The sequence below is a fragment of the Merops nubicus genome, unplaced genomic scaffold, assembly GCF_000691845.1.
Source record: "Merops nubicus isolate BGI_N331 unplaced genomic scaffold, ASM69184v1 scaffold51926, whole genome shotgun sequence".
NCBI classification, from domain to species: Eukaryota; Metazoa; Chordata; class Aves; order Coraciiformes; family Meropidae; genus Merops; species Merops nubicus.
Window position 1 is genome coordinate 1,944 of NW_008618045.1, and position 26,316 is coordinate 28,259.

The 26,316-nt window shown below is 39.8% G+C and overlaps 1 protein-coding gene across 1 annotated transcript; it reads left to right on the forward strand.

Annotated features, from left to right (window-relative positions):
• Window positions 1–224: 224 nt before the first annotated feature.
• LOC103775822 (mitochondrial intermediate peptidase-like) lies at window positions 225–14,960 on the forward strand (the record flags this gene model as incomplete). The annotated part of the gene is made up of 9 exons (XM_008943293.1): window positions 225–448; window positions 3,039–3,127; window positions 4,265–4,351; window positions 5,251–5,314; window positions 7,137–7,319; window positions 12,876–13,032; window positions 13,481–13,529; window positions 14,165–14,225; window positions 14,904–14,960. Coding segments are annotated over 9 exons (971 nt in total), but the record flags the coding sequence as incomplete, so codon positions are not given.
• Window positions 14,961–26,316: the final 11,356 nt, after the last annotated feature.

The following is a 26,316-nucleotide window of genomic DNA, read 5'->3' on the forward strand; positions in this document are numbered from 1 at the left end:
TGGTGCTGAACAATTAAGATTTGCTGACAACAAACCTGGCTAAAAGAACCTCACTGAGATTTTTCTCTGGGAAATGAAGATGTTTTTGTGTAATGCCAGTGCCTTTTACTGATTTTTGACTATTCTCTCTAAAGACACTCTATAGTCAAGTGTCACCATATACTAGCTAGGATCATTTTGCTAAAATTTAGTGGTGCTAATTCCAGCCTGACTCAAAGGGGCAGAAATTGAGGAGGATGATAGTGATGTGCTTTCATGGTATTCTGCACTGCAGGGTTTGTTTGGTGTTCCAGAACTGAGCTGCCCAGAAGGATTTCAGAAAGCACAGGACAAAGCGTTGCAAGAATCTGAAGAGCTAGTTCAGAAGGCATGTTCAACACCACCTGGGGCAGAGACTGTAATGATCTTTGATCAGCTTTCAGATAGCTTGTGCAGAGTAGCAGATTTGGTAAGTAAGTTACTTTTCCTATTACTTGTAGCAATATATATATAATATACCTAATATAAAAATACTGACTGATGGGTAGCTACAAGTCTGTAACTAGAAACCATCCAGTTAATTTTAAGACATATGTAAAAATAGTATGTTGTCCACAAAAAGAAAAATAACAGGGAACTCAGAATGGAAAACAGGGGATTGCTCTCAAAGTTAAAGCTGGTGTTGCTATGCTCATATTTTTAAGATATGAATGTTTATAGGTGAAGGTCCATAAAGAAGTTACAGATTAAAAGCAACAGATAAAACTAAACCGTATCACCTTTTATTAACACAAGTAAAAATGCATGTATTGCCTGGATGGCAGTTTCTGTGGTCTACAGAATTAGAGTACTTGGTCTGATATTCTGTATCACAAAATGTTAAGTTTAACAGAGCACTTTGTATTGTTGTCTAGAAACTATTTGCCCAAAATATGTTGTTTATTGAAGCACCACTCTTCGTTTGAAGGAAGCAGACCCAACCTTCATACTGAAATCAGTTCTTAATAATAGGTCACTGAATTTTTTGCTTTCGTTTTCACATTTTATTTGTGTGTTTTCAGTTCTCAAATCTTGTTTCTAACTCTTTTCTAGACTCAAAGCATGTTTCCTTCTGGAAGTGCTTACATGATCTGTCAAGTCACTAATTCTCCTTTTGTCTGTTATATAGATTATGCCTTATTCTTCTCAATCAGTATCTAAGTAAAACACAAGTGTCAGAATTCAGTGGTCATAATTTTGTATCAGTTTTCTGAGTTAAAATTACCTGCTATGTCCTACTTCTAGGTTTACATGTTCAAAGATGCAGAGCTTGCAGAGCTCTATCCAGAAGCAGTTTGGTGATTGTTAACTGTTGGCATCAATTTTGAGGTCTGCCATTCCGCACTTATTTTCACAGAATCACAGAATGTCAGGGGTTGGAAGGGACCTCCGGAGATCATCGAGTCCAACCCCCCTGCCAGAGCAGGACCATCTAGTCTAGGGCAGGACACACAGGAACGCATCCAGACAGGTCTTAAAAGTCTCCAAGGAAGGAGACTCCACAACCTCCCTGGGGAGCCTGTTCCACTGCTCTGTAGCCCTTACAGTAAAGCAGTTCTTCCTCATGTTGAGGTGGAACTTCCTGTGCTCCAGCTTGTGACCATTGCCCCGTGTCCTATTGCAGGGCATGAGTGAGAAGAGATTGCCCCTTCCTTCCTGACACCCGGCCCTCATATATTTATACACATTAATTAGATCCCCCCCAGTTCTTCGCTTCTCCAGACTAAAAAGCCCCAGGTCTCTCAGCCTCTCCTCATACTGCAGGGGTTCTAGTCCCCCAGTCATCCTTGTAGCCCTTCGCTGGACTCTCTTGAGTAGATCTCTGTCCCTCCTGAAATGGGGAGCCCAGAACTGGACACAATACTCCAGATGAGGTCTCACCAGGGCAGAGCAGAGGGGGAGCAGGACCTCCCTTGTTCTGCTGGACACACTTTTCTGAAAGCACCCCAGGATCCCATTGGCCTTCCTGGCCACAAGGTCACACTGCTGTCCCATGAACAACTTGTTGTCCGCCAAGACTCCAAGGTCCCTCTCCTTGGGGCTACTCTAGCAGATCTCCTCCTAACCTGTACTGGTGCATTTTATTCCTCCTGCCCATGTGCAGCACTCTGCACTTCTTCTTGTTGAACCTCGTTAGGTTCCTCTTGGCCCAGCTCTCCAGTCTGTCCAAACGACTGTTTTGTCAAGATAATATGGGATTTCAAACAGGGATTCTCAGAAGTAAAAAACTTAAGCGTATAACATTTGCAAGGTTGCCTTTTCAGTCCAGCTGCAAGCACACTATTAAAAAATATGAAGCTTATTTCACATACTTTCTATGAAGTCAAGCCGAATGTCTTCGGTGTATTCCTGGTCTTTAATTCCCTATCATTTCAATGCTGGAACCTTCCTGATTTCATGTTGGCAGTTATGGAAGCAAGCACCTAGCTTACCAGCTCACTTTTAGCATCCTTCTAGCCTTCTGAACTCTTTTAAATATTTGAGACTTACTAAAAATCAGTAAGTCAAATAAAAACCCATTCTGAATCTAAGAGGGCTCCTGGGAAGTCTGTTCAAGCATATTTCCTCCTTCTAAATAATGATGTTAAAGCATAATTGGATGGTCTATACACAAGAGTAAAAAGGTTTTGAAACGAAGCCCTGTGCATACATTTGGTGGTGTGCTTTCTTCTTCACTGTGAATTTTAATTTAAAAAATCTTTAGTAACATTGAAATACATTGGAGTATCTGTGTTGTAAGGACTCTAAGATGTACACAATACTAAAAATGTTTCTAAGAGGTATATGGGTTAAAGATAACTTTTGGAAAGACACATTCACTGTCTGGTTTAATAGTAGTTAGTAGTTTTCCAATAAGCTTTATTTTTTTAGGGATAAAAAAAGCAAATTCTGCAAATAAATTGCACAGAACTATTGAAATAAATGTTAATGTAAATGGAACTACTTGAGTGCAACTTTGTAATTCAAGATTTTTTTAATTTGTCTTTCTGCCTCACTGCTTTCTTCTTTTGCTATGTTAGGCTGATTTTGTGAAAATTGCCCATCCTGACTTTGCGTTCCGAGAGGCTGCTGAGGAAGCTTGCAGGAACATTGGTACTGTGGTAGAGAAGTATGTTTTCTTCTTTGTGTTAGTTTTATCCATTTTCACATGCATCTTTAAAAGTTACTGTATGATCATCTGTTGTAGTGGGCTGATGTTGGCTGGATGCCAGGGTGCCACCAAAGCTGCTCTATTACTCCCTGTCTGCTTCAGCATGGGGTCCTCCATGGGGGCTGCAGGTTGATATCTTAAACCATTAACCTCCATGGTCTACTGTCTCCCCATGTTCTTCACCACGGACTGCAGGGGAATCTCTGTTTAAATGTGAATGCCTGAGAGGTTCATAAACGGTTGTTAATGCTCAAAACTAGCTATCTTTCAATGTTTGTTTTCGTGGACAAATGGTATCCCTCAGGAACTATTAAAAATAGATATCTGCTTCTAGCTACTTTTTGACAGAGTACTGGGCTTCTTATTTAGCACCTTCTGTAGAAAACCTTTCCTGAAGTACAGGCACGATGCAGTGTCTTCCTCTGTCTCTGTGTTGGTAATTATTGAGTTCATTTTACAAATAGGGCTGCAGAGGCTGCCTGCACCTCAACTGATTTAAGACGTTAGCACTCAAGACTGTCAGACCGGTGGCTGCTGCCCACCAACAATCCAGTTTGATGTATGTGCTTCTAGTTGACAGGCCAGCAAACCTGATGGACACAGTATTGTTGCATAGGGACAGGGATGAGCATCTGGAAATGTTTTGGGCATGATAAGCTCTTGGTCTTGTTCATTGGCAGCCAGCAGCACATTTATCTGACAGCAAACTTGAGCACAGGTTTCCTTTTAATGGAGTCCTTTCGAAATAAGGATTAGAAAACAGTTCTTTCACCTTTATGGTCTCACCATGATTGTGCTTAAAATAATCAGATGTCAGTCTTAGACTTGCTCGTATTTGCCACAAAATGCCATCCAGAAGTATTTTACTGCTGGATGCACAAGACCCGTTTCAATGCCAGTTTCTCCACATGTCCTTTGTATACAAATTTTGTAGTTTTTAAATGTGATTGTGAACCAGAAAGCATTTTGAATATACACTCCTCCTTTTTTAATGTTGTTTCAGTAAATACTAAGCTTTTTTGAATGAGTAATAATAAGAGACTGAAACAGTGTTTGTGGCTAATGCATTATTCTTTTACTCTCTTGTCTTTCTAGATTAAATACAGATGTTGAACTGTGTCAAAGTTTGAGACGTCTGCTAGCTGATGAAATTGTTATGAGTTCCCTAGATCCAGAAACCAGGTATTTACTAACACTTACAGATTTAGATTTTTAGATAGTATATATAAATTTCTTATTGTACTTACATTTTGTGTTTTGTTAAATGAATTAATACAACTAGAAAACATACCACATCAGTGTTACTAATTTATTAGTCACTACTAAACTGCCTGCACAGGAGTTAGTAAGTTGGTAGTTGTGTTGTCTTGGAGAATGTCTCTGCAACTGTAGAGCCCAAAAAATACTTAAGATGAATAACAGATCTACAAAACAAAAAAAAACTACTTTCAGATTTTCTCCAATAACACCATCTTGATTAAAATGAGGTGCTGTATTGTGGTGTATATATCAGTGTTTTTAGCAGTAGAAGTAGAGAACAGACTATATAACTTGATTTCAATTAATAGAAACATATCTTTCAAAGTCATATTATCAGTATATTTATTTAAAGCTTACTTTATGATTGTTCTAAAATGTTTTATTAGCTGCATATTCAGGTATAGCTTTGAATTATTTCTTCTCTGAGGTGATTAGACAAACTTAATGTTTGAGTAAGTGACTTCCTTCTTTCCCTGCAATCAAGGATGTTAGATTTGAAGAAGTCTTTTTGTGATCTGTTAGAATAAATGAAGTGTCAGGTAATTTCCATAAACTGGTAAAACATCTAGATTAATGTAATGAAATTATTTTGGAGGATATTTTCAATGCAGATGACTAAAATAACTACAAAGGATAAATCCCGTTTCACTGAGTAAACCTAAGACAGAACATCTGTGTCCATAATAACAATACTCGTATAACTGTGTTGTTATTTGCTGTAGAAGACATTCAACCTAAATAACAACTAAGGGCAAAATTGTTAAGATACTTTGCTTACTATCAAGTGAGGCTGTTTTAACGGGGATTTACTGTATTTTTAGGCGAGTGGCAGAACTTTTTATGTTTGATTTTGAAATCAGTGGCATTCATTTGGATGAAGAAAAGGTAATTTTTGGTTACAATGTATGAACAGAAATTTGCTTGACTTGCAAAGACCAGATAATGAAATGTGTGACTTGAAACGTGATTCTGGGCCAGTTTGTCCTCCAAGATTCCCATTGTCCTCTGTGGAATTTCATCTTCTCAGAAGTGATTAATTTTGTCTGTTTTAAGTCACTTCTAAAGTGTGTGTTTTTTTAATGTTCTTTTAGATACTAGTTGGATGTTCTTGCCAATTTGGCTCTCATCATTCCTTTGCTCTGAAGAGTTATAAGAAAGACCTGGGATCCTGCTTTCTTTGATTGGTGCCTGCATCAGTTTTTTAAAATAGCTGCTTAGTTGTCTGAATAACTGATGTACAGAAAAGCAGTGCCCCATGCACTGTGATGACAGGTTAATCAAGAGGAGGGTTTTAGAAAGGGTCGGGTGGGTGTCCAGGCTTTCCTTTGGCTTTCACATAACCAGAGGTTGTAAGACTTCTTGTAAACTTAAGGTCTGGGCATAGTCTTATTACACTTCATGGAGCTTTGTCATGCTTTTGCAATAGTTAGTGAAGGATTTGCCAAAACCATCAGCTTTCACTGTGCTTTCTGAAGTGGATGCTCTGTTAGATGTCTGCTCGTAGCTTATGTCTCTGCATAAAGTTTGTACCTTGTTTATTTGAGTCATCCCCTCCAAGAAGATCCATACAAAGGGTCTTTCACCTGATACATGTGGTAAAGTTACTCTGAAGAGCATGGTTGTGATGGTGTTTTGTGACTTGGAAAGTTCTTTCAGAATATATTTTTGCAATTACTTTGCAGAAAGCTGGGACTTTGGGTTTTATTTCTGATTTTACTGTTGATTCTATGGTGTTTAATCCTCTTTCAGTTACAATTTCACTTGCCCCTTATTTTTGCATATTTTCCTCTTCCTCCCCTGCCTATTCCACATTTCTTCTATTGCTTGCTGCTCAGTATTTCTTTTCAATTCTCATTTCAGACTTCAGAAATCCTTCACTGTCATAAGGTGAAATTTATTTCCACTATAGGATTTTCTTCTCTTAAAAAAAGTTTCAAGAGATGTGTTTTAAAGAGTAAGGGTAAAATGGGAGGACAGAGATCTGCAGGATTAGTAATCCTTTAGCCTTTACAAGTATGTTTTATCTGTACCCTCAGCCTTTTATCTTGAGCTATGCACCTACAGGCAGTGGAGTATGCTCTACTAACATGAGCAAGTTCACTGAGGCAAATCTTACTGTAAGGTTAATGTGTGAAATAATGTAATGATGGTGATAAAACCCTAAATCACAAACTCCTCAGAGAAACTTTGAAATACCATAAATGCTTTGCAGTCTCCAGAAAGTAGTGCAATACACACAGTAACAAGAGAACTGTAATTCTATATCTATTTCAGGATTCTGACAGGATTTGTCCATCTCCTTTTTATTCTCCTTTATTCCTTTATTCTCCCCCGTGTTGTACGTAGCAATCTTATTAGGCAAAGTGGTCTAAATGCTTTCCTGGCAGCTAGCAAAGTGTATGTAAATTCCCCTTAAACTCACATTTTCTTACTGCAGAAACACAGGCGTTTTCTTCTGAAGTTCAATCCTGTATAAACTTATAGATCTGTATAGGCATCTGATCTTGCTGACTTCAGCCCCACATTAGGATTGTGTTGATGCTGTAGGTCTAATCTTAAATGTCGTATTTTCTGTTTCATATCTGGAAAAGTCCTTTAAAGTTTTAGAAACTTTGAATTCTGCTTGTACTGTACCTGAAGGTATTCTTTTTCTTATTTTTACTTATATTATTTTATTATCTTCTTTCTTTCTTTATTGTTCTTGCAGCGTGAGAAGGCAGTCAGCCTCAACGTCAGAATATTGGACTTGTGTAACGAGTTTCTGACAGGAACGCACGTTCCCAACAAGATTGACAAACATGTTTTGCCAGAGCACATTCGGTATAATTTTACAGCTGAAGGCAATTACTTACAAGTGGCTGGTCTGCATGCTGATTGTCCTGATGATCTGGTGTGTATTCCCCAAATTTGCTTGGGCATGCTCTGTAAAAAAGTGCATATCTGTTATTTTACTTGTTTTTGAGGCAAATACCTATGCTTGATGATTATGATGTTATGACTAACAAGGAAGAACTGTTTTAGAACATAATAATCTAAGGCAGCCTTGATGTAGCAGCTATGAAATAATGGAGGCGAAGATCCTGAATGGATTGAGAAAGAAGAGGGAGAGAGTACAGACCCTGGATTTCAGGCAAGCAGATTATTCAGTAAACTGGGAGGTGGGATCCCATGAGAGGCAGCTCTGAGGAGTAAAGGAGATCAAGAAAGCTGGGAGTTCTTTGAAGGTGGCATCCTCCCAGCACAGGAGGATACTAAGATACTCAGTATCAGTGCATCCTGGTCCATAGAAAGCCGAGCAGATCTATCAGGAAACATTTCAGGCAAGTGGGGAACTCATGATAAAGATTCATCTTCAAAAGGCAGCAGACACAAGGTGGAAGCAGGTACAAAATGCAAGGGAGGATTTAGAAATATTGCCTGTACGTATAGGGACAATGTCTGGAGGGACAAAGCTCAACTGCAGTTGAGACTTGCAAGGGACATCAAAGCAATAAGATGAGCAACTACTGCTGCTTTAGTACTAAAAGGATGGATGAGGAAGAGGTGGGCTCGGTCTTGAGTAAGGTGGGTGACTTAGTGGCAGCAGACACAGATAAGGCTGAGATGCTGATGGCTTGCTTTGCCTCTGTTCACCAGAGTTCTCTCAGCCCACTGTGCTTAGTGAAAGGGTTCAAAGAGAACAACAAGCAGCAGTAGATAAGGATCTAGTTTGGGATTACTTGAGAGAACTCATCCTGTACAAGTCCTTGGGACCAGACAGGGTGCATCCAAGGGTCCAGAGAGAACTGGCTGTTGTCCTTGAAAGGCTTGCTGTCTTTGGTAGGCTGTGAAGAACCCCAGTGACTGGTGGAAATAATACGTCTCACCCACCTTCAAAAAGACAAAAAAAATCCCCGAACTGGGGAACTATGGGCAGTTTAGCTTCACTTTGATCCTTAGGAAGGTTATAGAGCAATCCAAGTTAGGAGATTACAGTTTGGATTGGTGTACCACCAGACAGGTTAAAACCCCCTCATTTAATGATCAGACTCAGTATTACACTGTACTGGAAAGCTACTAACAAAATAAATGTTGCAGGGGTTTGTCCTGGGACCTCTCCTGTTTAACATCTTTATCAGTGACCTGGGGGAGGTGACAGAGTGCTTGCCTACCAGATTTTCAGGTGATAGCAAATTGGGAGGAACAATTGATACCCTGGAGGGCAGGGCTGACATTCAGAGTGGCGCAGAAGCTGAGGGAATGGTCCAGTGGGAACCTTATGTAATTCAAGAATGGCAAATGTGAAGCCTTGCACTGGGAAAGGGAGAATTCCTGGCAATAGGACAGGCTGGGACTGCCTGGCTGGATCTGACCTGTGGAAAAGGGCCAGACAGTTGGTGAGCAGCAAGCTGAGCATGAGCCAGCAGTAACCCTGGCAGCAGAGAAGGCCATCAACATCCTGAACTGCATGAGCAGAGATGGAGACTGAGGGAAGAGATTATAGCCCTTTACTCATCACTTTTTAGGACTGACTTCAGCAGAGGCCACCAAGATGGCCAGGAACTAGAGTGCTTGTGCTGTGAGGAGAGCCTGAGGGATATGGGCTTGTTCACCCTGTAGCAGAGGTGGCCTCGGGGGGACCCTGACAGCAGCCTGCCAGCACCTATGAGGATATCATGGAGAAGATAGAGCCAGGCTCTTCATAGAGGTGCATGACAGGAGGACAAGTGGCAGCAGACAAATGTTGAAATGAGAAATGCCAGTTGGAGAAGTTTTTCCTGATGACAATGCCCAGGCAGTGAAACAGAGGTCGTACTGTCTCTCCTATCCGTGCAGGGTTTCAGGACCTGACTGGAAAAAGCTTTGTGCAACTTGATCTTGCCTCATAGCTGACTCTGCTTTGTGCAGGAGATTGTATTAGAGACTTCTTGAGGTCCCATCCAACCTGCATTATCCTGAATAATCTGTTTTAGTTAGTGCTAATGATGTTTTTCTGAAAAGAATTCTTTTAGCGTTTGCTTATAAATTGACAATTAATTCAGACTCTTTGAAATGTGACAGTGGTTCCTTAGTCTTTTAGATACGAGTTTAGGATCAGGAGTGTATTGCAACACTCATGTTCTGTCTTCATTTATTATATAGTTAAATAATCAAGGAGACATTGAAATCTAGTTTGTCATGAAGAAGATAAAAGCTCACTTGGTAGAGACCAAGCTGCAATATTTATTTTCTGTCAGAAATCAAAAATAATTTAAATGTGGTACTGATAAGATGTAAATAAAGGAATAATTCTCGCTGCATGTCACCTATAAGCTCTTCTCCTGAAAACAGTGTGATCTGTAGAATTTTTACTAAAGCTATGAGTAATATATTAATTAAAGAATGCAGTTCTCTGAGTCAGGTCCTTGGAGGGGCTCTTTGGCAATCATAATTTAGGTTGGAAGGGACCTCTGGAGCTTGTCAGTTTGAGTCTGATCCTGCTCAAAACAGGATCAAGTAGAGCAGGTTTCTCAGTGACATGTCCAGTTGAGTTTTGGACACTTTCCAAGAATGGAGATTCCATTACTTCTCTGGACAGTCGGTTTGACGACTTGCACTATTATTTTTTTGTTTTCCTGATGCTGAATTGGAATTTTTCATCTTCCAGCTTATGTCCATTGCATCTCCCCATTTTGCTCTGCACCTCTGAGAACACTACAACCTACTGCTAAGCAGATAAAGATTAAGATCTCCTTTGAGCTTTGTTTTCTTTAGGCTGGACAAACCCAGCTCTCTCAGCTCCCATTCTGTGTCACGTGCTCCAGCCCCCAAGTGCCTTGGTTGCTCTCTGCCGAACCCATTCTAGTGTGCCAGTGCCTTTCTTGTCCTGCAGAACTCTATTCTGGACATGGTGCTCCAAATGTATCACAGAATCACAGAATGTTAGGGGTTGGAAGGGCCCTCCAGAGATCATTGAGTCCACCCCCCCTGCCAGAGCAGGACCATCTAGTCTAGGGCAGGACACACAGGAACACATCCAGATGGATCTTAAAAGTCTCCAAGGAAGGAGACTCCACAACCTCCCTGGGGAGCCTGTTCCACTGCTCTGTAGCCCTTACAGTAAAGCAGTTCTTCCTCATGTTGTGACCATTGCCTGGTGTCCTACTGCAGGGCATGAGTGAGAAGAGATTGCCTTCCTGACACCTGGCCCTCATATATTTATACACATGAACTAGATCCCCCCCAGTTCTTCTCTTCTCCAGACTAAAAAGCCCCAGGTCTCTCAGCCTCTTCATACTGCAGGTGTTCCAGTCCCCCAGTCATCCTCGTAGCCCTTCGCTGGACTCCCTTGAGTAGATCTCTGTCCCTCCTGAAATGGGGAGCCCAGAACTGGACACAATACTCCAGGTGAGGTCTCACCAGGGCAGAGTAGAGGGGGAGCAGGACCTCCCTTGTTCTGCTGGACACACTTTTCTTAATGCACCCCAGGATCCCATTGGCCTTCCTGGCCACAAGGTCACACTGCTGTCCCATAGACAACTTGTTGTCCGCCAGGACTCCAAGGTCCCTCTCCACAGAGCTGCTCTCTAGCAGATCTCCTCCTAACCTGTACTGGTGCATTTTATTCCTCCTGCCCATGTGCCTTATTCTTGTTGGACCTCATTAGGTTCCTCTTGGCCCAGCTCTCCAGTCTGTCCAAATCTCACTGAGTGGCCACACAGCTTTCAGGGGTATCAGCCAAACCTCCCAGTTTCGTGTCATCAGCAAACTTGCTGAGAAGACACTCTGTACCATCATCCAGGTCATTAATGAAGATGTCGAGCAGGACTGATCCCTAGGGCACTCCACTAGTTACAGGTCTGCAGCTGGACTTGACACCATTGATCACCACCCATTGTGCTCTATTGTGCAGCCAGTTTTCAACCCACCTCACTCCCTGTTCCTCTAGCTTGTATTTTCTGAGCTTGCTCAGGAAGACACTATGGGGAGACTCTGTCAAACGCCTTGCTGAGGCCAAGGTAAACTACATCAGCTGGTCTCCCTGCATCTACCCATTCAGTCACCACATCATAGAATGCTATCAGATTAGTCAAGCATGATTTCCCCTTGGTAAATCCATGATGACTAGTCCTGACAACCTCCTTCTCTTTCATGTGCTCAGAGTTGACCTCCAGAATGAGCCGCTCTATGATTTTTCCAGGGGTGGAGGTGAGGCTGACTGGTCTGTAGTTTCCTGGCTCCTCCTTCTTGCCCTTTTAGAAGACTGGAGTGACATTGGCTTTCCTGCAGTCCTTAGGCACCTCTCCCGTTTGCCATGATTTAGCAAAAATGATGGAGAGTTTTAGAGAGACAACATCAGCCATTTCTCTCAATGCTCTTGGGTGCATCTCATCAGGGCCCATGGATTTATGTATATTCAATTTCCTTAACTGATCACTAACCCAATCTCCATTGTCTGGAGAATGTACAAAGGTACAAATGTACAAATACAAATGCAGTCTGGACAGTGCCAAGTATAGGGAAGCAATCACATCCATGAACCAGATGGCTGTACTCTTTGTAATAGAGCTCAGTATGCTGTTGGCTTTTGCTGCAAAGACACACTGCTGAACTGTGCTCAAGGAAGGGGAATCATCTCATTTTATTTATTTACTTATTTTAATGAAAGCTTACTGGAACCAAGCAGGTATGAAATGATTTGTGAATTATTATTGTAGTTTTTTTATAAACCCAGGACCTGCATTCTGGTTGAATATATTATCCAAGAGAGAAGTTTATTTCAAATGAAGACAAGTATAAGTTGTTGGTAGATTTTTTTAAGTTCATTCCATAGGTACAAAAGAAATAATATTCAGTTGGTTTGTGAAACATAAAAAGGATTTCACCAAATTGTCTGAGGCTTGAGGTGGGTTTTTTTTTTTTGAGAGTTAGGAAAAAGCCCAATCAATCCAGGAACAGGAAAAGGCCAATTGTTCAGGGGCAGATGGGCAGACTAATAGCTTGCTACTTCAAAAGAAATAAGGCTTTTTTCTTCCTCTTCCTCTCCACTGACTCCAACTCTGGTTCTTACCAGGTCCTTCCATAAGCCAGCTTAACTGACATGCAGAGAACAATTTGACTTTCTATTTTGTTTATTTTCTGAAGTTTTACTGAGTTAGGACAGCCCAGAGTGGTCTGAGAAACACAGATGTTGGCAGGAGGAGGGAGGCAATGAGCAGAGAGGGGTCTTTTGACAGAAGTAGAGAACAGGACCCTTTTTGTCAGTCTTAATCTGTGAGGCTGTCTCATTGCATTTCCTCATTCTATCTTTAATGAATAAAAGACCCATAATTGCCAGGCAGTGGTAATTACTGTATTTAAAAGGCTTTAGACCTTTTCCCAGCAGTATCAGTGAAGTACAGCTGTAATGCCAGCTCTTCAGTTGTATCTTGTTTCCCTTGGAAACTGCGCCGCAGCGCTGTGACCTCGTTGTTTCTCTGTCCGCTAGGTGCGAGAGGCTGCGTACAAGATTTTTCTTTACCCAAATGCTCAGCAGCTGGGCCGTTTAGAAGAGTTGCTCGCTAGCCGAAACAGTCTGGCACAGCTTGTTGGGTATGACACCTTTGCCCACAGGGCTCTTCAGGGAACAATGGCCAAAAATCCAGGTATAAAGCATGTGTGGAAGGACACGGTGAGAAATCAAATGCCCTGTGTTAGCTATGAGGTCAAAAATTGTTAGTTTCCTTTGTTACTGCTTCTGCCACTTCTTCCAGTGAAGTATCTTATTGCAGTTCCATTTTTCTGTATGCAATACTCCCGCTTTTTATGAATGGCAGTACTCACTGAGTTGGAACCAGTGTTTTTGTTCAGAATCAATGCTCACGCCTTAGATTATGAAGCAGCCATTATCCCAGCATGTAATAAAGTAAATGGGGGACTAAATTCTATTGAAATAATGGCACAGTGGTCAATGGAGTCGTTAGTTGTTCTAAAAAGAACTTAGTTGTTCTAAGGGAGCTTGTTTTGTTTGGAATGTTTTGATGTAAACTTAACATCTTTTAAGGGAATGAATCACTTTCTTAACTTTTTTTTTTTCTCCCATTTTACTTCTAGAGACAGTAAGACAGTTTCTGGAGAAGCTTTCTGAGCAGTTGTCTAAAAGGTATGTCTTTTTCACTAACTTGTTTTTCTAATCATGTTCTTTTTTCCAAGAATAGAGGGACTTGTGCCCTAGTAAGTCCATCAGTGCTGCTTATTATATGTTCTGATGAAACAAAAGCAAGATTTTCTCGGAGTTTTGAGGTGAGCCTTCAGCTTAAAATGAATTCTGTGTCTGTGATCAGACAACACCCAGGACTGAATGCAACAAGCGGTGTGCCGAGAAATACAGGCAACAGCAAACAAGAAGAACAAGCTTGTTGAAGAACACCTCACCTGGTCTTCTCTCCATACACACAAATCTATATATTTTACAGCTGTAAGCAAATTCCCCTGTTCTTGCCTCTCTTGGTTCCACACAGCACAAGAGTTTCATCACTGTGTATAAATAGGGTGTCTTATAAGAAAGAAGATTATTTGGAGGTGTACAGCCAGAGTAAGAGGGACTTGATTTGAAGGTACCTGAATGACAGAAGCAGAATGGAAAAATTCTTTTAACATAGTATATGGTCTGCCATTTTAGAGAGTACTATCAATCTCTGATGATGGACAATTTCTTAGAACAGTGTATTATTGTGTGCTGTATTCCATTGCTCAAAAATCTTCTGTTAACACTTTCATCCTAAAAATATTTTTCAGAACTCAAAAAGATTTTGAAATGATGACAAAGATGAAAATGAAGCTCAACCCCCAGAATTCTGTAAGTTAAATTTTCATGTGTCATTTTCTGGGTCTTTTTTTTTTTTTTTTTTTTTTTAAATATAGTATAAGCTAACCTTGTTCTACAAGAAAAAATAACTTTATTTTAGTGCATGGCACCTAGTGTAATTTGAAAGAGAAACTTTCTGGCTTCTGGTTTCAAAATGCTTTTGACTGCTTAGCTTCTATTTGTATTAAAATCAAGAATTGAGAGTGCAGTAGCAGTTGGTTTATACAAAATGATCGTGAGATAACCAAAACATAAAGTAATTAAACTGAATACTACTTTGTTTTGAATTAATTGACTCATTTGAAAAATAAAGGGTCTACTTTAGGTTAGATGCATGTCCAGCTTGCATACTACATCATATGTATCCTAATTCTGTACATAACTACGTTTATCCTTTGATTTACATTAAGTGTATTTCTTGAAATCTGATGTAAAGTCCCATTATATATTTAAACTAGAAGTACTGTCTTCAAGCAAAGGTCAAAAAAAAAGGTTTCAAGTTATAATATATGATGCTAATTCTGATGGTGTTTTTGGCACTGAATGTTTCCCATTATGTTTTAAAGTTCTGTGACTTGTGAGAACTGCAAAAATATTCAAAGGAAACAAAACCTTTAATTTGGGTTCACTTGTCCCTTTTTGTAATTACAAACTGAAATTCTCTTTCAGAAGCTGATGCCGTGGGATCACCCTTACTACAGTGGGGTCCTTCGTGCTGAGAGGTAAGCTCCTTATGTTCATGATTCTAATGTAAATGAGTGTCTTTATGTAATTCCTTGCAGTAAGGATAAAGAAGGTCCTCAATGTAAACAGGATTTCCTTCTTTGAAGATGTACTTCAATATGGAAAAATAAAGAGTATCTGGTGGGGCAGTTGTTAGTAACGTTTCTTAGTTACTGCTGAAATGCCTGTGGAAGTTTCTGACTCCTCTGTTGTGTTATGGGGAAGTATTGGCCCTCTTTGAGTATGGAAGAGGATGAAATAGTTTCAGAACATTTAGAAAATCCTTATTCTTGTTTTGCATTTAGCTCTTAGCTGACCTGCAGTAATCTTTCAAAATAAATTTTGCATCACTGAATCCAATCCAACTCCTCTTCAGATTTTAACTGTATTACACTTCTTGCTGAACGTGCACCTGTTATCCCCTTTACAGACCTGAAATAGCAACTTCTTGAGCAGATGTTGACTGTTTATGGTAGTATTGATTCTCATCTCTTTGTGCACTTAAATAGCACGTAAGACTTTTTCAGAGGATAAGGTGCCAGCTCTGGAAGACGTGAGTCCTGCATGTTGCCTTTAGCAGATCAGCAGCAGTGACCTTCGAGGTTCCTTTTGGAAAAGTTAAAGTTGTGCTTCTTTCACAAGAGAGGGAGGAAAAGTGTTCCTTCGTTGCAGATTTGTAGGTTTTTGATTTTTTTAAACAAACTTAGATTGGATGTATTTGATTAAAGTAGTAGTTTTCTCTGGATGAGAAAGTTATGGTAGTATAGACATGGCATGGAAGGATTACCAACAGTTGGCCTGGCTGTTCTGCGGCTGCTTTGTACTTTGTTACTGAGTAGTTTTATGAGCTCTAACATTGGCCTCATCTTAAGCTACTGCATGGACAGATGAGAACTAAGCTATGTGTGTGCAGCAGCGTTCATGTCCTGAGTGAGCAGAATTTGCTGTGCAGGGTGGGAAGAGGGATGCCCAGTCCGGGAGCTGGGTCTGCTCCTGGTAGCCGATGCTGGAGCCCGCAGCACTCCTCAGTGTATATGTGGATTGCTTGTTTGTGGCACAGCCTGGGAGTGACAGCTTTTGTTTTAAACTGGACAGGCAGCAGCCAAGCTTCTGTGAAAGTGGTAGTGAAGTAGTGGTTATGCTGGAAGAGAGTCAAGGTCCATCTGGCTCCACATCCTATCTTAGCAGTGGTCAGTAGCAGTCTGTGGAAGAGCACTGTCACACTTGTTCAAGATACTGTCTTGTAGCTTACAGATCTCCTTTACTTTGCCTGTGTAGTGTCTTCAAAACAACAAGAATTATATTCTGATATATTACTGTCAAATGGCAATGCAACTTATTGTCTGTATCCTGTTTATTTTCTGTGTCTCTGTAGTGTCTGCTTTCCCTGTTTCAGAATTAGGGTGTCCCATAAGGGTTAGAGCATTAGGTTTAGAAGACTCTGTGTTTGTTTCCTTCTGCTCCAGTGCCTTATGATACTGTCTTACTGCCCTTCTTAGATCATCTCATGAAGCTAACCATGTTGTAATTGAGTTGCTGATGATCAAAGATTATTCTTATTGTTCTGGCATTAGGAAGAAATGCATTTCCCTTCCTTGTGGGACCTTGTGAAAGACCCAATCAAGTTACTTTAAGAATTGCACGATAGCTTTATGGAAGGAGGGCTTCAGGTAAAACAGACCAAGACATTGACATTATTTATTCAGGCACCAAGTCTGGCCACTGGATCAGTGTGGAGAATTTCCTGAACCTATGTAAGGCCTTCCTGACTACAGTGCAGGATACGGGCCCAGATGTTTTTTCCCTCCAGGTTGGACAGGCGTGTTTTTTTCCTGACAGGGATGCAAGCATCTACAAGGCAGGGAAGAAAAAGTAGTTTTCACCTCATTGTGTACATCAGTGATTCACTAAAAACCAAGGGTTAGGTCTTCCACTCTCCTGTTTCCTGTACAGTGGTCTGTCTTTGGGAAACATTTTTGATCTGACAGTGACTTAACAATGCTTTACATTCATTCTGCCCATATTATAGGTATTTAACAGGGCACTGGATACTGGGTAATAAGCCCTGAAAAGTAAAATTTACTTCCTCACTCCAGTGAGTATCAGTGGCTGTGCTTTATGACTGAAACTAGGCAGGAGTAAGAGAGCAGTCATGCAGCAACCAGAGAAAAATACACCTTGTTATGTCTGTGCCCTAACCATGTTCTTTTGCCACTTATTATTTGTGTAAACGTGAATCCACTGCCCTTTATCTTGTATTTGTACTTACCTCTGTTTGATCCCATCCTTTCTGAAAGCCCCTTGAATGCTCCCTACCTATGTTCAGTTCAATGCCTTTGTAACCAGGTCTGTCTCTCACAAAGCTTCATACTGGTGGGGGTTTGACTTTTGGCTGCTTGTTGCTTTCTAACTGAACCAGTTATCTTGCAGTTTTCAATTATATCTTAAAGGGAAAATGATATTGTTTTCTTTTTTTTTTCCCCCAGGGAAAATAATTTATACTTCCTGTTTATTTACTAAAAACTGTTTTGTGTTTACTTTCATTAATTCATAAAATAAATAATTTAGTTTTTACTTGCTGTATCCTATTTCATTTTGCATATTTACATCATGGAATAAGAGAATTATGTTTTCAAACAACATATATTTTTATATGTCATGCATTTCTCCCATTCTTAGTATTCTTTGTTTAGTAGATTAATAGTTTTGATATTCAAGGTTTTCTGTTTTCTGGAAGAAATTTACTTCTAGCTTTATGTCTTCTACAGAAATACACAGTCCTATTTGAACAGTGCTGTGTGCAGAGCGTGGCTGATGTGGTTCTCTGTTGTCTTTTGGGACTCTGCAGTAGTTTGTGTGGTGGATTTCTATATTGTTAGGGATTTCTTTTTTTCTGCTTAGTAAAATGTATTTCTTGAAAGGGAAGCAAATGCATGCTTTTGGGTATTTCTTTTGGACTGCTGTTGGCACTGTGGCTCCCACTGAAGTACAGAACCGCACTTTTCTAGATGTTGTCAGGTACCTAAGATGCACATTTTCTTTACAAACCTAGACATAAAGAAACTACAAGAGTTTAGTTCTTGATTGCATAACTTAGCAACGTTCTAGTATGTCTCACATGCACCACTAGGGTGTGCAAGAAATATTAGATGGGATGGTGTCTGTGCCTATGTAAAAGTTTGCAGCTATCTATTTTACCGTATTTGCAAACAGAAATGTTGGTAGGAAACATTAGACAATGTGAGCCAGATGTGATCTTTTACTTCCTCTTTAGTTCTCTGGATTTTGACCAGCTACATCAGTTTGTGTCAAATTACACTGAAACTCATGACATATTTTTAATGTCTCTTTTATAGATCTGTATGTTGTATATTTTACATGTATTTATGTATTTTACATTCTGAATACATTTATTATCTATTTTAGCAGGATTAAGGAAATAAATCCCTTGTTAGATTCCTCATAATTAGTTTTAAGAGCTGGATGTGTATTTCTGAAGAATGTCGGATATTCATCTGTGTTTGGAGTACTGAATTTTCATGAAATTTGCTGTCATACTAGGTTGCCTTTATTTTCATTCTGTGCTTCCACAGTCGTTACTGACCGTCTCTGCTGCTCTGTAAGGTGAACAGCAGGAGGAGCTCCAGACATACTTCACACAGTGTGGCTTTCTGTAAGCTTAGACACAGTAATATGGTTTCTGTCTCCTTTCATCAAGTCTTTTCCCTGGAAACTTGATCCTACTTCAAAAGTGTAAGTCTCCCATTGATGGTAACAGGATAGTTTGTCTCTTTTTTTTCCTTTTTTTTTTTTAATTATGTTAAGTAGCCTCTCTGGCTTTAAACTCACACTTATGACTGTAATGTTTTTGTAGCTACAGTTTAAGTGTCAGAGAAAATAGATGTCAGTATAAATGTACATTTAAGAGAAACTGGAGACAAAAGTCTAAAATTCATGGTAGTAGTATCTTAAAAGAAGATAGAATAATTTGGAGAACCTCAAGAATTTTGGCAGGCTAAGGGTAATAAAAACGTGAATGCTAGAACATGCTTCAGCCTCTAACAAGTAAAAAGATGTCTAGTATGTGCATTATAAAAATAATACTGTTGAGTTTTAATGCAGGCAACTACCATAGTATTAAATAAATCCCATTACTTCTCAGTAAGTGCAGTTGCAGTTAAAAATAATTCTCAAGGCCTCAATCTTGCAAAGATATAGTAGTCGTGCTAACTTCTTCTGGGTCACAGAAAAAAAAAAAAAAACAAATTCTTGAAAAGACCTTCCAAGGTCAACTATTTGCTTTGAAAATGGGATTGGCTATATTTAAGCCAGTTCTGATGGAGGCACAGGACTGTTCTTGGGAACCATCAGTGGTGAACTTTCTGTATTTGGTGTTGATTCGTTTCCTTAACTTTTGGTGCTTACAAGGCTGGGCTGACTGCTGGCTATAATTCACTGCTGGGATTTTTGCCAAAATGCTGCAGATTTTATTCAAGCAGCAACTGGGATATACTTGGAGAGTATCGCACCCTGTGCTGGTCTGTCTCTTTGGGACTGCAGAAATAAATAAGTCTGGCCTGGGGGGTGAACAAATCGATGCTCAAATAAGCCAGTTTCCTGCTCTTTAGGATGAGAAGCCACCACAGCAACTGCAGGCATTTTGGATCCTGAAGTGACCAGCTGAGCAGAAATTAGGAATACCTCATCTCCTTTCTTGTTGGGACTGTACGGAGGCTGCCAGCTTCAGGAGAGAGTGGGCAGCACTTTCATGTATTTAGAGGGGTATATTCAATACCAAGGTTCCTAAACATGACTGCATATTTCTCAAGATGCTAAAAACTGCAACTAATGTTCAGGTTTGCAAGTTACTGCTAAACAAACTTGGTTTGGGCAGCTTTTTTGTTACATTAGTTTTATGGAGTAGTGTTCTCTGTTGGGAAGACTACATGGAAAAGTAGCCACCTTTCGTGGAATGTCTGAGAAAACTGTCACTGTTCAATTTGAAAGCTGAAGTGGAAAAATGATGCAAAATTTGGAAAAAAACATGAAATCTTTTAACCAAAGTGGTCATAGAGAAGGAAATCTTTCTGTAACTATCTGCTTATAAGCAAGGGGAGGCATGCCTTCTATGAAATCAACCAAGGTAGGTGCAGAAAGTCCATTTAACTCACGAGTCACTAAGCTAGTGAACCAAAGCTTTTGGAGGGAAACCTGAAAATTATTGAAAAGGCTTGCTGTGAAGCAGAATTCAAATTTCAATAATTATTTCTTTATTCAAAATGTTGTGGAAGGACAAAGAAATTGTTGACTTGAAAAAAAAAGTCATATCTGAAAGTTTGGTACAGTGTAGACTCCAGACCAATATTCCAAATTGTCCCCTGACCTCCTCTGAAAGATTCTATGAAGTACAATTAACAGAAAGAAAAAGGGAATGTGAGATACAGGTGCTAGTTTATGGTTGATGAGAGTACAAAGGCTTTCTATTATTATTACAATTCTTATGAAATCCAGAGTGTTCTATAAATCATGGTTAAGAGTCTCCCTTCGGGTAAAGAATTAGTTTTCATAGTCTGGCATGTAATGAAAATTGGAAGGGGCTTTCCTTGTCGTGATCTCTTTAAGTTAACCTGAGGGGTTCATCTCACTTTTATCTTCCATGAACAAGATTTTTGCAAGTTTCTTTGAAAGTTTTGACAGAATCTGTTTTATTAGGGATAGTTAACTTAGTGTTCTATATTTTTGTGGATGTCAATGGGATAATAATTTTTCTCAAACAAAAAAAATCCCAACCAATCAACCAAAAAATAAGTCAGGATATATCGGGGACTACATTTAATACTGACCAAAAGCCAGTACGTATCAGGAACTACATTTAATAGCTACTGATAAGAATTCTTGCAAAGCAGCCAGTTTGCTGTTGTTAGAGTCTGAATGTTCATGTTCTGAAGAGCTGTGGTCCTTCCTCAAATATCCCTGATGTCCAAGTTTATAAAGAGGATTCTTAATAGAATAGATGAAAGTCATGCTACTCAAAACAGTCTTAGTTTTCATCCAAATATACAGCTTAAATGAAAGTGATTTCAGAAGTCTGCATTTTATTTAGACTCAGTGAAGTCATACAAGCTTAGAAATAATTATTTATAATCACATACTGCATCTTTGTTCTTCACAAGGACACAGCCTTTTTTGTTTGAAGCCTGCTGTTCTTGAAGAGTAACCAAACCTCATTGTGTCAGCTGACTTCTTTTTTAAATTGGTTTGGCTACATTACTACTTTTAAAAATAGTTCTGGACTGCATGCTGTAAAAGCAAGGTGTCTGGATTTTTTGACGTCGTTTATCCTTGAATATAAAGCAGGAATTTACATCAAAGAAACTACTGCTTTCTTTGATATTTCTACTTTCTTTAGGAGGGTACTGAGGTTTCTCTTTGTAAAGTTTCTGACTTCACATTCTGCCAGAAAGTACATAAGAAAATTTTTATTCTTTGCTGGGCTTTGTTATAAATACAAATGCTTTGACATTTGAAATCAAATGTTCAGTGTGAATTAAGTTATTGGAATGCATTTTAAGACAAAATTAGAGCAGAACAGTCTTCTCTTGTTAATTTTTGTGCTTCTGAGTCTTTTACCATTTTGGACGTTTAAGCCTATGAGTTATGCAACTCTACAGGAACAACACAGTAATTTAAAGTTCATTATTGCAATAAAAAGGACTACTTTTAATTCTTTAAAAGTCAAAGTAGCTAACTGAAAATTTTGCATAGAGAAATAGTTTCTTTTCCACTGTAGATGATTTCATGTATATATTTGATTCTGTGTCTGGTTTGTTCAGAGATTTACGTACTGGTTTCTTTTACTTTTTAATATAAACGTAACATAATATTTCCTACATCTAAACCAAAATCAATCTTTTATTAAAAAAATCTAGTCATGTAAAAATGTATTCTTGATTTCAGGAAGTCGTAATTTAGATTAATAATTGTGTTTTCTGATGTGTATGTCTGTAACGGATGGAAATGTTGGTATTTCCTTTTCCTCCTCTTCCAGAAGGTCATTCAGATCCTTTAAGTTTCACATGAGGGCTTAAGAAAATTTATATGCTCAAGTTCAAGGACAATTGGGAAAACTTTGTGGTGTTGCAAGTATCAAAAAACAATCCTCACTTGTTTTTGTGACTTCAGATACCCTAGAATAAAGGTTCTGTGGTAAGAAATCTTTTTGACTGGAGCTTATAGTTCTCTGCAGAGTTCTGTTGTCATCATCAGACCACTATTCTTCCATCTCCTTTACCTGCATTTTCAAAGGCATCTTCCCATAGAAAAGGCTAATGCTGTGCATCCTCTTGGGATTCAGCTGTACAATATGCAGCCCAGCTAGAGAAGCCTAAGTTCCAGGAAGGAGCAAGAGCTTACAGCTGTGCTCAAGACCTCTACTAGTTAATGCTAGTTGGTACCTTGGTAAGCCTGAGAGTGGCATTATATTTGTGTCTGCCTTTCTCTGGAGACATAGGCAACCTTGATACCTATTTGAAGCAGTCTGAATCACCTTGCTGGGGCCCAGAACTCACATTTTAAGTGAAAGTGTATCCAGACAGGATGTTTGATTCTTGCCCTGGCTTGCTTAGCTGACCTGAATCCTTTTTCTACCTTAGGAAGTGCTGTATACCATATTTCCATGTATTTGCCAGCTTTGGAGACAGCAGTACAATGTTCTGCTAATGATATTAGTATGCCATGTCCATCACCCTCCCCATTGAATTCTGCTCAGCTGGTACAGCAAGCAAGCTGCAAATTACAGCATGCAATAACACCTGTCTTCAGGTACCTCTCTGCTGCTGTTGTCACCAAATGGAGCTGCAGTTGGTTTCCAGTGCAGATTTTAGCTGTCTGTCTCCAGAACATTAACGTCTCTTGCTGGTAGCAGTAAGCCTTAGCAGAAATTTTACTAGTAGCAGAATGCCAGTTAGTGTAGTTCAGTATGGGTCCTAATGACTTCCTTTCTGATTTCTTTTCCCCAAAATACTTGAATGCATTTCCTGATGGAAGTAAAGATTGTAACTTGGCTGAATAAATATAGAGGCAGCTTGCCTAAGAGTGGCCAGAAAGAGTGGGCTCATATTAAAGGAGCTGTTCTTTGCAGTTTTGAATTTTTTACTGTTTCAAATAGAAGGGACAAAGCTAGACAACTACCTAAGCCCACAGTCAATAAAACCAGCTTGAAAATCGTGCATAAAGTGATTCTTAGAATGGCTGCTGCTTTACCAGGTAGTATAATAAAAATATTTACATGCAGAGTAGGGTCAGCAACCTTTATTAACATGTAGATTGTGAAGATTGCTTTGCTCTGACCACGGAGCAGTTCAGGGGCAGGCTAAGCTGCAGTGCCTCGGGAACTCTGTGCCTTTTCATACAGAGTCAGTCACTATCACTCAATTCATTAACTAAGGCTTTTGTCCTTTCATTCTATCAATAGAGAAGCAATGTGCAATGGAATGCCTTGTTTTGGTAGGGTTCTGTTGGGAGGCTTTTGTATGCATTTTCAAATACACTTGGTTTCACATTTGAAAAAAATGATCAAAGCAGCACCGTACACCTGGGATAGAAGATGGTGAACTTTGAGTTTGCCCTTTAGCTTCAGGAGAAATTAATTTTACAGTCTTGGATCAGCCCTCAAAAAGGCTCTGCATCCTACACAGACAAGCTCTATCTTTGTTATGGGGCAGTTTAATGTGCTGAAGGAGTCTTCATCCTGGAGTTTTATGTGGTCTTTTAGATAATCTGGCCTGTGTCAGAGAGTGTTTTGAAGATACAACCTGAGACCCTTGAACAGCATTAGAAATTCCCTTCAAAGGGCTGAGGGAAGAAGGAAGTTTGGCTTGCTTGTCACAATCACAGTCCCCGTTGCTGCCAAGAAGCTGTTCTACACTGTTTTAGAATTTGAACCCTGAAATACTGTGCCTGGGAACTATTTTGGTTTTGGAGTTTCACTAAGGTGATGAAGCTGTGAATAACTGAGGTTGGGCAATCACTTGCTATCAAATGTGCCTTTTTCCTGTCATCTGGAAATTATGAAGTTGCTAGTGGCTGCTACTGTTCGAGTGCCTGGAATCAAGCAAGAATCTTCAGTAAGGGGGTGTGTAGTTTGTAAACTCTTCCAAATACTTTACCACCCACACCCTCCAGCCAAATTTCAATTTTACAGATCTAGAAGAAATTGTAGGATTTCTTGTTCTGCTCATTGAATATTCTTTTTTAGGGAAAGATTTGAGTCTTTTAAATTAATTTCTTCTTTTTCTCCCCATTGTCTTCTAATCTTATCTAATGTTACACCTTTCATTCTGCACTGAGTAGCATTGAATCTTGAAGGTGGGGGCTTAGAAAATCAGTCACAGACTTGCTCTTGCCACTAAAATAATAATTCCAGGAACTGAGTTTTTGGTTATAGGGCATGAGCTTCAGATAGCTGAGGTTTTGGCTAATTTCTATTCCTAAATAAGCACAGAGAGAAAATTTTCCTGGAATCAGTGCAAGTCTGGGGTTAGGTTTTCTTCAGTGATAGCTGATCTTACTGGATTTGTGAAGAGTGTTCATGTATGAGGTAGGACGAAATACGGAAGTTGAGAATTAAACCTGTTTTGGTGTCTGGAATGAATACTGCTTAGTGGTCATAGACTGATGTCAGAGATCTAAGATTTTCAAGATTTACTATCCAGTTCCTGGAGCAGTAGCTTTTTTCCAGTACCTGGTACTCATTTTTAAGTGTGTCATTGATTATTATTGTCTAATTATGCAAATTACATTATATTATCATAATCATATATGACCTATGACTTGCAGTGGCTAGCTAACAAAAAAACCCTGTGGAAGCCAGATAACTTAGGGGATAATAATCACCACTGACTGCTGCCAGGGTAGTCCAAAAGTAATATAAGTCTCAGTCTTATGTCATAAGACACTAGTGCTGTTTGGGGATTTTTCAAAATGTTTGCCTTTGATCTTTGTTAGTAGCCTGGTGTAGTAGGCAAGGCAGAAATGGAGAAGTGAGATCAGAACTAGAAACATTTTTGTGTGTGATCTGTATTAAAAGTGTTGGTTTTCAAAACTTTTTAAAATTTTCTGTTGGCAAGAGGAATATTAACATGCGTCTCTCATTAATTGTGGGGAAGGTCTGATCCTGACAGTGTTTTCTACCAGAACTGCCTGAAATTAACTTTTTGAAGTTATTACTGTAGTGGTTGTTTAATCAGGTCCTCATTGTACTCAAAATGTCAGATTGTGACATCTTCAAACATGAGCCAGGGTAGGGGACTAGGTCCCTTGGGGAGTCTGCTTAAGCCAGTGTAGTCTGTTATTGCCATTTTCATGTGTGGGTGGCTAAGTATTATTGTGTGTTTCCTGAAGGCAAAACTGTTACAGACTGATTCCCTCCACACTTTGGATAGTGACAGTGTATTGCAAAATACCTATCAGCAAGCCTTCTCCTCATCCTTTTCATCATGGGGGAAGGTCATGGGGACAATGCACATGCTCAGGAAGTGCTGGGAAGGAGGAAGAGATGGGCACTTCTCCCTGTAATATGTTAATGTCAGCTCTTCTTTCCATGAAGAGAGATCACTGCCTTCTCCTGCTAGTATGTATCTGTGGTTTTTGACAGAAATTAAATGAAACATAAAATAGTTTCAGGCTTGTTCCCCTTCGTCCCCCAACAAACACATGTTAATCCAGGATTTCAACTGAATGCCGTAATCCTTTGCAGTTAGCATGAAACATTGTCCTCCTGTGGTAAAGCTGGAATCTACCTCATGCTGCAGCTGTGTAGTCTTAGCCCTAGACTCCATATGAGCTCTTCTCTCCACAGGATGGTTGAGGTTGGAAGGGACTTCTGGAGGTCATCTGGACCAACCCACCTGCTCAAACAGTTACCTGGTCCCTTTCTATAATGAAGCACCTGCACTGGTGGACAAGGGAAGAGCTGTGGATGTCATCTATCTTGACTTCACTAAGGCCTTTGACACCGTCTCCCATGGCATCCTCCTTTCTAAGTTGGAGAGATATGGGTTTGATGGGTGAACTGTTCAGTGCATAAGAAACTGGCTGGATGGCTGCACCCAGAGAGTAGTGGTCAATGGCTCAACGTCTAGCTAGGCAACAGTGACAAGTGGTGTCCCTGAAGGGTCCACACTGGGACCAGTATTGTTTAACATCTTCATCAGTGACACAGACAGTGCCATCGAGTGCACCCTCAGCAAGTTTGCTGACGATCCTAAGCTGGGTGGTGTAGTTGACATGCCAGAGGGACAGGAGGTCATCCAGGGGGACTTGGACAGACTGTAGAGGTGGGCTTAGGTGAACCTCATGA